The sequence below is a fragment of the Salvelinus namaycush genome, chromosome 5, assembly GCF_016432855.1.
Source record: "Salvelinus namaycush isolate Seneca chromosome 5, SaNama_1.0, whole genome shotgun sequence".
Taxonomy (NCBI): Eukaryota; Metazoa; Chordata; class Actinopteri; order Salmoniformes; family Salmonidae; genus Salvelinus; species Salvelinus namaycush.
Window position 1 is genome coordinate 7,997,745 of NC_052311.1, and position 11,734 is coordinate 8,009,478.

The 11,734-nt window shown below is 48.1% G+C and overlaps 1 protein-coding gene across 1 annotated transcript in view; it reads left to right on the top strand.

The window, feature by feature from the left end:
- LOC120046918 (teneurin-2-like) overlaps nucleotides 1-11,734 on the top strand; it is a 115,172-nt gene that overhangs the window by 54,918 nt on the left and 48,520 nt on the right. The window contains exons 9-11 of the mRNA XM_038992466.1: nucleotides 1,803-1,997; nucleotides 5,139-5,339; nucleotides 5,646-5,831. Coding sequence (XP_038848394.1) covers nucleotides 1,803-1,997; nucleotides 5,139-5,339; nucleotides 5,646-5,831 — 582 coding nt within the window. The remainder of the gene's footprint in view (nucleotides 1-1,802; nucleotides 1,998-5,138; nucleotides 5,340-5,645; nucleotides 5,832-11,734) is intronic.

Below are 11,734 nucleotides of genomic sequence, written 5' to 3' on the forward strand. Positions count from 1 at the left end.
TCTGCTATGACCATCAGACATGCTGTTATTTACTCTGCTATGACCATCAGACATACTGTTATGTACTCTGCTTTGACCATCAGACATACTGTTATGTACTCTGCTATGACCATCAGACATACTGTTATTTACTCTGCTATGACCATCAGACATACTGTTATGTACTCTGCTATGACCATCAGACATACTGTTATGTACTCTGCTATGACCATCAGACATACTGTTATGTACTCTGCTATGACCATCAGACATACTGTTATTTACTCTGCCATGACCATCAGACATAATGTTATGTACTCTGCTATGACCATCAGACATACTGTTATGTACTCTGCTATGACCATCATACATACTGTTATTTACTCTGCTATGACCATCAGACATACTATTATGTACTCTGCTATGACCATCAGACATACTGTTATGTACTCTGCTATGACCATCAGACATACTGTTATGTACTCTGCTATGACCATCAGACATACTGTTATGTACTCTGCTATGACCGTCATACATACTGTTATGTACTCTGCTATGACCATCAGACATACTGTTATGTACTCTGCTATGACCATCATACATACTGTTAATTACTCTGCTATGACCATCATACATACTGTTATGTACTCTGCTATGACCATCAGACATACTGTTATGTACTCTGCTATGACCATCATACATACTGTTATTTACTCTGCTATGACCATCATACATACTGTTATGTACTCTGCTATGACCATCAGACATACTGTTATGTACTCTGCTATGACCATCATACATACTGTTATTTACTCTGCTATGACCATCATACATACTGTTATGTACTCTGCTATGACCATCAGACATACTGTTATGTACTCTGCTATGACCATCATACATACTGTTATTTACTCTGCTATGACCATCATACATACTGTTATGTACTCTGCTATGACCATCAGACATACTGTTATTTACTCTGCTATGACCATCAGACATACTGTTATTTACTCTGCTATGACCATCAGACATACTGTTATGTACTCTGCTATGACCATCAGACATACTGTTATTTACTCTGCTATGACCATCAGACATACTGTTATTTACTCTGCTATGACCATCAGACATACTGTTATTTACTCTGCTATGACCATCAGACATACTGTTATTTACTCTGCTATGACCATCAGACATGATGTTATGTACTCTGCTATGACCATCAGACATACTGTTATTTACTCTGCTATGACCATCAGACATACTGTTATTTACTCTGCTATGACCATCAGACATGATGTTATTTACTCTGCTATGACCATCAGACATACTGTTATTTACTCTGCTATGACCATCAGACATACTGTTATTTACTCTGCTATGACCATCAGACATGCTGTTATGTACTCTGCTATGACCCTCAGACATACTGTTATTTACTCTGCTATGACCCTCAGACATGCTGTTATTTACTCTGCTATGACCATCAGACATGCTGTTATGTACTCTGCTATGACCATCAGACATACTGTTATTTACTCTGCTATGACCATCAGACATACTGTTATGTACTCTGCTATGACCATCAGACATACTGTTATGTACTCTGCTATGACCATCAGACATGATGTTATGTACTCTGCTATGACCATCAGACATACTTTTCTCTGACCACCTCTTTATACCTTTTTCCTTTTCTACTATACATTATATCTTTCCTTCTCCACCCTCTCTTTTTCTCTCTCTCTCTTTCCCTATTTCTCTCTTTCTTTTTCTCTCCTTTCTCCCTCTCTCCCTCTCTCTCTCCCTCTCTCTCTCTCCAGAGGCCTGTCCAGTGCTGTGTAGTGGTAATGGTCAGTATGATAAGGGATCCTGTATCTGCTACAGTGGATGGAAGGGAGCAGAGTGTGCCGTCCCCACCACCCACTGCATTGACCCTCTCTGTAGTGGACATGGGACCTGCACTGACGGGACCTGTGTCTGCTCCCTGGGGTACAAGGGAGACAACTGTGCCAAAGGTGAGGGGAGAGAGTGTGTGTTTGGGGGCGGGTGGGTTGGTGGGGGTGTGTGAGGAGGGGTAGTGTGTGTCAGGGAGTGTGTGTGAGGAGGGGTAGTGTGTGTCAGGGAGTGTGTGTGAGGAGGGGTAGTGTGTGTCAGGGAGTGTGTGTGAGGAGGGGTAGTGTGTGTCAGGGAGTGTGTGTGAGGAGGGGTAGTGTGTGTCAGGGAGTGTGTGATGGAATGGAAGATGGATAGTGTGTAGCTCCTTACACTCAACAATCACATCACACACACACAGACACACAGACACACACACACACACACACACACACACACACAGCAGTTACCAGCAGCCTCCCAGTCCCAGCTCGTCATAGCGTCCTCTGCCTCCCCAGTGGTCCCGTTGTGTTTCTCTATAAACAGATGAAGGATGGAGGAGCAGCCAGATACATCACGTCTGATTAAGTGATTATCACTGTTCCATTGATCCTGTTAAGACAGATCAGCCTGCTACACATTAACTCTGGAGATCTAGAGAGATAAAGGGAGGGAGGGAGAGAGAGATGGGAAGAGAGAGAGAGGGAGGTAGGGAGAGAAATAAGAGAGAGAGGGTAGAGAGAGAGCAGGGGAGAGAGGGTGAGAGAGAGAGAAGGGTATAGGGAGAGGGAAAGAGGGGTAGAGGGAAAGAGGGAGAGAGAGAGAAATAGAAAGAGGGTGAGTGAGAGAGAGAGGAGAGGGAGGGAGGAGAGGGAGAGAGGAGAGGGGGGAGGGCCCCTTAAATTGTAATCGATAGCTTGAGATCTGAAGAGGTGAGGGAGAGGACAGGTTGAGATCTGAAGAGGTGAGGGAGAGGACAGGTTGAGATCTGAAGAGGTGAGGGAGAGGACAGGTTGAGATCTGAAGAGGTGAGGGAGAGAACAGGTTGAGATCTGAAGAGGTGAGGGAGAGGACAGGTTGAGATCTGAAGAGGTGAGGGAGAGGACAGGTTGAGATCTGAAGAGGTGAGGGAAAGGACAGGTTGAGATCTGAAGAGGTGAGGGAGAGGACAGGTTGAGATCTGAAGAGGTGAGGGAGAGGACAGGTTGAGATCTGAAGAGGTGAGGGAGAGGACAGGTTGAGATCTGAAGAGGTGAGGGAGAGAACAGGTTGAGATCTGAAGAGGTGAGGGAGAGGACAGGTTGAGATCTGAAGAGGTGAGGGAGGGGACAGGTTGAGATCTGAAGAGGTGAGGGAGAGAACAGGTTGAGATCTGAAGAGGTGAGGGAGAGGACAGGTTGAGATCTGAAGAGGTGAGGGAGAGGACAGGTTGAGATCTGAAGAGGTGAGGGAGAGGACAGGTTGAGATCTGAAGAGGTGAGGGAGAGGACAGGTTGAGATCTGAAGAGGTGAGGGAGAGAACAGGTCGAGATCTGAAGAGGTGAGGGAGAGGACAGGTTGAGATCTGAAGAGGTGAGGGAGAGGACAGGTTGAGATCTGAAGAGGTGAGGGAAAGGACAGGTTGAGATCTGAAGAGGTGAGGGAGAGGACAGGTTGAGATCTGAAGAGGTGAGGGAGAGGACAGGTTGAGATCTGAAGAGGTGAGGGAGAGGACAGGTTGAGATCTGAAGAGGTGAGGGAGAGAACAGGTTGAGATCTGAAGAGGTGAGGGAGAGGACAGGTTGAGATCTGAAGAGGTGAGGGAGAGGACAGGTTGAGATCTGAAGAGGTGAGGGAGAGAACAGGTTGAGATCTGAAGAGGTGAGGGAGAGGACAGGTTGAGATCTGAAGAGGTGAGGGAGAGGACAGGTTGAGATCTGAAGAGGTGAGGGAGAGAACAGGTTGAGATCTGAAGAGGTGAGGGAGAGGACAGGTTGAGATCTGAAGAGGTGAGGGAGAGGACAGGTTGAGATCTGAAGAGGTGAGGGAGAGGACAGGTTGAGATCTGAAGAGGTGAGGGAGAGGACAGGTTGAGATCTGAAGAGGTGAGGGAGAGGACAGGTTGAGATCTGAAGAGGTGAGGGAGAGGACAGGTTGAGATCTGAAGAGGTGAGGGAGAGGACAGGTTGAGATCTGAAGAGGTGAGGGAGAGGACAGGTTGAGATCTGAAGAGGTGAGGGAGAGGACAGGTTGAGATCTGAAGAGGTGAGGGAGAGGACAGGTTGAGATCTGAAGAGGTGAGGGAGAGGACAGGTGGAAAGACAGAAAGAAGGGAGTGAAGATGCGAGCATAAGGTCATGATAGAGAAGAAAAGAGGTAGATGAAAAGAGAGAGAGAGAAGTGACATATAGAAGCAGAGGAGGGCAGAGAACAGGGTCAGCATTTTCCTCCACTCTTCATTTACCCCCTCCTTTCCCCCTCTGTTTCTTATTCACCTTTTCCCCTTCTCGCTCTCTTAAATGTGATATCCATCACGCCCGAGTCACTCAAACAATTTACCTGAAGTGGCGATGACACATAAATCTATACGTGTGACCCTCCATTTCTGCCTCGCCAACAGAATGGAGCGCCCAGACAGCAGCGTGTGAAAATGAGTGGGGAGGGAGGTTTTAGACAGGTGGAGAGAGGGAGCGCTGGGGGAGGATGGGAAGGGGAGAGAGTGGGTAGTCAGCAGAGGGAAAGGGGGGTTGGGGGAGAGAGGGAGAGGTAAAGAAACAGGAAGAGAGGGGGGGAGGTGTCGAAAAGAGGGAGTTAGGGGGATTTGGGGAATGAGAGGAGGAGGAGGGGAGTGGGGGCGTATAGTTTGCCAGGAGGGGGTAATTTGTCAAATTGGTTTTCACTCACTGTTCATACTCACATCTGCCTGTCAGCCAGTCTGCCAATGTCAGATTATCCCCAGTGCATTAGCACACACACACTAAGATACAGGGAAGGTTATATGTGAGGAAACGCAGCCTTCTGAGTGAAAAGTATTGACTTATTAAATGCCTGTGAAAGGCTGTGTGAAGACAATTACCAACATGTATTACGAGATGCTGCAAATCAGATGAAGGAAACACGAAGCTAGTATTTCTCAGTATTTTAAAAATTATTATCTTTCTCTCTCTCTCCCCCTCTCTTTCTCCCTCTTTCTCTCTCCTTCTTTTCTCCCTTTCTCTTTCCCTCCCTCCCCCTCTCCCTTTCTCTCTCCCCCTCTCTTTCCCCCCTCCCCCTCTCCCTCTCTCTCTTCTCCTCTCTGTCTGTAGTGGACTGCCTGGACCCGACCTGTTCTAATAATGGTATCTGTGTGAACGGGGAGTGCCACTGTAAACCCGGCTGGGGCGGCCCACACTGTGAGCTGCAGCGGGCACTATGCCCAGACCAATGCCATGGCCACGGTGCATTCATACCAGACACTGGCCTCTGTAGCTGTGACCCCAACTGGATGGGACCAGACTGCTCTGTAGGTCAGTAGTACCCTATTCTGTAATCTGTAACCTCTGACCTCTAACCCCTAACCTTAACCCTTTACCTCTAACCCTAACTGGATAGAACCAGACTGTTCTGTAAGTTGGTACCTCAGCTAACGCCTTACCGTTTGGGTGGGCCTAACCCTTAAATATTGCCCAATCCTCCTTGCCTTTTATCCTAACCCCAATCCAAGCTGCCCCGTGGCTTACCCTAACTCTAGTAGTTATGCCTAACCCAACCCCAACCCCAATGACAGTAGCTGTGTGTAACTCTTTACATGCCTCTCTCCTCCCTCTCTACAGAAGTGTGTTCTGTGGACTGCGGGACTCACGGTGTGTGTTTGGGCGCAGCGTGTCAGTGTGAGGAGGGCTGGACGGGTACCGGGTGTGACCAGCGAGTGTGTAACCCACTGTGCATCAAACATGGAACCTGCAAGGACGGCAAGTGCCAGTGTCACCAGGGCTGGAATGGAGAACACTGCACCATCGGTAGGTGGGGAGAGGAGGAGGAGGAGGAGGAGGAGTGTGTGTGCGTGCGTGCGTGCGTGCGTGCGTGCGTGCGTGCGTGCGTGCGCAGGATAGATTGATGGAAGTTTGGATGCCTCGCTATTTTGATTTACTCATAATGCTTTGAAATAGGAAGTTTAATTTCCCATTCACCATTTCATCCGAGCAGCGCTTTTCCTCAGAACACTCCGGTGTCAGAAACACAGTGGGTGGGGGAACAACACTTTGTGATATCAACTCTCTGTTCCCCACTAGAAACTAGGGCGGCTTTGTATGCTGCGTCTTTCACAAGACAAAACTCCTCACTAGTCTGCTTGTGGGTGCTGATCTAGGCTATGCATGTGATCTACTGTAGGCTATGCATGTGATCTACTGTAGGCTATGCATGTGATCTACTGTAGGCTATGCATGTGATCTACTGTAGGCTATGCATGTGATCTACTGTAGGCTATGCATGTGATCTACTGTAGGCTATGCATGTGCATTTTAAACTCCTTCCATTCCTTCTTTCATAACGCCACTCTCTCAACCTCTGCACGTTTTCTCTCAATGCAGACATGTGGGACTTGGTTGACAAAGGTAAAACTGTATTTTGGTTTTCAGCGTTTAGCTTCTCGTGCTGCATAGTAGTAGGAACTAGTCGCTGCTAAGTCGTCTGTGGGTTTGGGGCTGGCTGGCGTTGGTAAACTTGGCCCAGTAGACTAGTCATCTGTGTGCTATCTATATATCTATATTTCTATATCTATATCTCCATATCTATATCTATATCTGTGTCTGTCTGTCTGTCTGTCTGTCTGTCTGTCTGTCTGTCTGTCTGTCTGTCTGTCTGTCTGTCTGTCTGTCTGTCTGTCTGTCTGTCTGTCTGTCTGTCTGTCTGTCTGTCTGTCTGTCTGTCTGTCTGTCTGTCTGTTACCAACCAACCAGTGTTTTACCATTCACAACCACACAACCATTGTGGCCTGGGGTTACCTTCCACAACCTCACAGCCACTGTAGCCAGGGGTTACGATCCAGAACATCACAGCCACTGTAGCTAGGGGTTACCATCCAGAACATCACAGCCACTGTAGCCATGGGTTACCATCCACACCTCACAGCCACTGTAGCCGAGGGTTACCATCCACAACTTCACAGCCACTGTAGCCAGGGGTTACCATCCACAACTTCACAGCCACTGTAGCCAGGGGTTACCATCCACAACTTCACAGCCACTGTAGCCAGGGGTTACCATCCACAACCTCTCAGCCACTGTAGCTAGGGGTTACGATCTAGAACATCACAGCCACTGTAGCCAGGGGTTACCATCCACAACTTCACAGCCACTGTAGCCAGGGGTTACCATCCACAACTTCACAGCCACTGTAGCCAGGGGTTACCATCCACAACCTCTCAGCCACTGTAGCTAGGGTTTACGATCTAGAACATCACAGCCACTGTAGCCAGGGGTTACCATCCACAACCTCACAGCCACTGTAGCCAGGGGTTACCATCCACAACCTCTCAGCCACTGTAGCTAGGGGTTACGATCTAGAACATCACAGCCACTATAGCCAGGGGTTACCATCCACAACCTCTCAGCCACTGTAGCTAGGGGTTACGATCTAGAACATCACAGCCACTATAGCCAGGGGTTACCATCCACAACCTCACAGCCACTGTAGCTAGGGGTTACCATCCACAACCTCACAGACACTGTAGCCAGGGGTTACAGTCCACAACCTCACAGCCACTGTAGCTAGGGGTTACCTTTCACAACCTCACAGCCACTGTAGCCAGGGGTTACCATCCACAACCTCACAGCCACTGTAGCCAGGGGTTACAATCCAGAATATCACAGCCACTGTAGCCAGGGGTTACAATCCAGAATATCACAGCCACTGTAGCCAGGGGTTACAATCCAGAATATCACAGCCACTGTAGCCAGGGGTTACAATCCAGAATATCACAGCCACTGTAGCCAGGGGTTACAATCCAGAATATCACAGCCACTGTAGCCAGGGGTTACAATCCAGAATATCACAGCCACTGTAGCCAGGGGTTACTATCCAGAGATCATAGTTCACACTGTGTCTGTTAACCTTTATATTTCCATGGTGATAATGACTGTATACAGTTTACTGAACCACTAAGGCACAGGAGGTGGTTCCCTAGTCTCAGTCACTCCATCCCAGTTCCCCTCAACCACTCTGTCATATGGAGGTATATAACAGAACAGGCCCCCTCAACCTCTCTCATATGGGGGTATATAACAGAACAGGCCCCCTCAACCTCTCTCATATGGGGGTATATAACAGAACAGGCCCCCTCAACCTCTCTCATATGGGGGTATATAACAGAACAGGCCCCCTCAGTCTCTCTCTCATATGGGGGTATATACCAAAACAGTCCCCCTCAGCCTCTCTCTCATATGGGGGTATGTAACAGAACAGGTTCCCTCAGCCTCTCTCTCATATGGGGGTATATAACAGAACAGGCCCCCTCAGCCTCTCTCTCATATGGGGGTATATAACAGAACAGGCCCCCTCAGCCTCTCTCTCATATGGGGGTATATACCAGAACAGGCCCCCTCAGTCTCTCTCTCATATGGGGGTATATAACAGAACAGGCCCCCTCAGCCTCTCTCTCATATGGGGGTATATAACAGAACAGGCCCCCTCAGTCTCTCTCTCATATGGGGGTATATAACAGAACAGGCCCCCTCAGTCTCTCTCTCATATGGGGGTATATAACAGAACAGGCCCCCTCAGCCTCTCTCTCATATGGGGGTATATACCAGAACAGTCCCCCTCAGCCTCTCTCTCATATGGGGGTATATAACAGAACAGGCCCCCTTAGCCTCTCTCTCGTATGGGGGTATATAACAGAACAGGCCCCCTCAGCCTCTCTCTCATATGGGGGTATATAACAGAACAGGCCCCCTCAGGCCCCCAATTGATCCAGTTCTGAACCACAAACGTTTCCACTTGACAAAGATCACAGCGAAACAGTGATATGTACCATACATACACACGACAGGATGGATTGTTTGTTTACACACACACACCACACCACACCACACATCACACACACCCAAAGGTTAGGAGTTAGGAGTTGTGTTAAAGTCCTGTGACAGGATCCAATGTCCCCCAACCAAACTGAATTGAACAGAAGGCTATAGATCCCCTGTGGATGGTTTGGAGTGTCCTCTGCCCTACTAAAGTTAATAAGATGGCTTTCACTGTTGTACATAGCAGTACCCAGGGGAGAGGGGGGAGGAAGAAGAGAGGGGGCGAGGAAGAGGAGAAAGGGGGGAGCGGGAGAGAGAGAGGAAGAGGAGAGAGGGGGGAGCAGGAGGGAGAGAGGGGGGAGAGGGAGAGAGGAGGAGGAGGGGAAGGAGAGTGAGAGAGGCGAGATGTGGGAGGAGGAAGAAGAGAGAGTGACAGAGATAGAGAGAGAAATGGAGAGAGACTGGAAAGAGAGGGAGAGCTCATATGTAGATTGAAAATAGAGAGAGAGAGTTTTATATGCCAGGGTGTTTCCTAGTGTGTTGTCATCAGGTCCATCCATGGTTTTAGGATTTATGTCTGTAACCTTCACTAACTGACCTTTAAGGAGGAGACAGCTGGATGACATGACTGCTGCTAGGCTGCTGGGTAATGGGACCAACCTTCTGTTGGACGCTATGTCTTCTATCTACTCGTCCGTTCTTTTCTGCTCTCTCTCTCTCTCTCTCACAAACACACTCTCACCTTCCCTCTCTGTGTGTGCTGACCCATAACCCAGGGCTTTTTAAGGGGGATTTCATCACATCCAACTACATTAGTGAGGGGAATGGACTTAATAGTTTCTGAAATCCCACTTTATTCTGGTTAGTATGAGGGGAATTTAATCGTCCTCTAGCATTAAGGAGAGGGCCTGCCTGCCTGCCTGCCTGCCTGCCTGCCTGCCTGCCTGCCTGCCTGCCTGCCTGCCTGCCTGCCTGCCTGCCTGCCTGCCTGCCTGCCTGCCTGCCTGCCTGCCTGCCTGCCTGGCCTGGCTAGCCGATCAATGCCCCATATAGATTCTGCTGTCCTTGCTCTGTATAACGGTCGGTCTGCTTAAAATGGATCCATTTTACAGACAATCATGGCTAACACTCTGTTGTGCTCTATGGTCCTGGGCCAACACACACATACACACACACATACACACACACATACACACTCAACACTCAATGAGGCGGAACAGTACATGGCTGGTCTGAGGGCCGGACCCTTTTTTTCAATTTTTGCCTAAATGACATACCCAAATCTAACTGCCTGTAGCTCAGGACCTGAAGCAAGGAAATGCATATTCTTGATACCATTTGAAGGAATGGAAACACTTTGAAGTTTGTGGAAAAATTTTATTACTGGAGGAGAATATAACACAATAGATCTGGTAAAATATAATACAAAGAAAAGAATGTGTTGTTTTTTTTGTGTTTTTTTTTACATCATCTTTGAAATGCAAGAGAAAGGTCACAATGTATTATTCCAGGTTAGGTGCAATTTGGATTTTGGCCACTAAACGGCATCAGTGTATGTGCAAAGTTTTAGACCGATCCAATGATCCATTCCATTTCTGTTCAAAATGTGGTATCAAGACTGCCCAAATGTGCCTAATTGGTTTATTAACACATTTTCAAGTTCATAACTGTGCACTCTCCTCAAACAATAGCATGGTATTCTTTCACTGTAATAGCTACTGTAAATTGGACAGTGCAGTTAGATTAACAAGAATTTAAGCTTTCTGCCCATATCAGATATGTCCATGTCCTGGGAAATGTCCTTGTTACTTAAAACGTCATGCTAATCACATTAGCGCACGTTAGGCCAACCGACCCGTGGGTGGGACACCGATCCCGTAGAAGATTTAACCACTCAGAGTTAATGCCCAACCTTAACCACTCAGAGTTAATGCCCAACCTTAACCACTCAGAGTTAATGCCTAACCTTAACCACTCAGAGTTAATGCCTAACCTTATGATTTTGGAGTTGATGCCTGAACTTAACCTTAAACACTGTCGAATTAGATTTTTGGAACAACTTTGAAATTTTAAGTTTGAGAAACATGGATGAACGTCTAATTCTGACGTGAGACTGTGAGAGCTTGTTGGGTACACAGTATGGAGAATGGAAATTAAAATCGCCCTGCAGATATCTAATTGATGTGTTGTGTGGTCAATCATTGTGGCTTTCAGGAATGCTTTACCATAATCATTGGATTGACTGAGACCTTTAATGCATTAAAACACAATAAAGTATGTCTCTCTTTCTCTCTCCCTCCCCCATCTATCACTCTCTCTCTCCCTTCTATCTCTCTCTTCCTCCCATTTTTTCTCTATATCACTCCCTCCCACCTCTCTCTTTCTGCCTCCCCCTCACTCTATCCCCCATCTCACTCTCTCTCTCTCTTTCTCTCTCTCCCTTCTATTTCTCTCTTCCTCCCATTCTTTCTATCTCTCCCCCCACTCTCTCTCTCTGCCTCCCCCCTCACTCTCTACCCCACTCTCTCTCTCTTTCCCCCTCTCTACCTCCCCCCTCACCCACCCCCTCTCACTCTCTCTCTCCCCCTCCCTCTCTCCCTCCATCTCCCCCCCTGCCCCCCCTCTCTCTCTTTCTCTCTCTCTGCCCTTCCCCCTCTCTCTCCCTCCCCCCCACTCTCTCTTACCCCTTTCTCTCCCTCTCTCCCTATCTTCCCCCCTCTCTCTCTCTCTCTATCTCTCTTGCTCTCTATCCCCCCCTCTCCCCCCTCTCTCTCTCTCCCTCCCCTCCTCCCATTCTTTCTCTCTATCCCTCCCTCCCACATCTCTCTTTCTGCCTCCCCCCTCACTCTCTACCCCACTCTCTCTCTCTCTTTCCCCCTCTCTATCTCCCCCCTCACTCT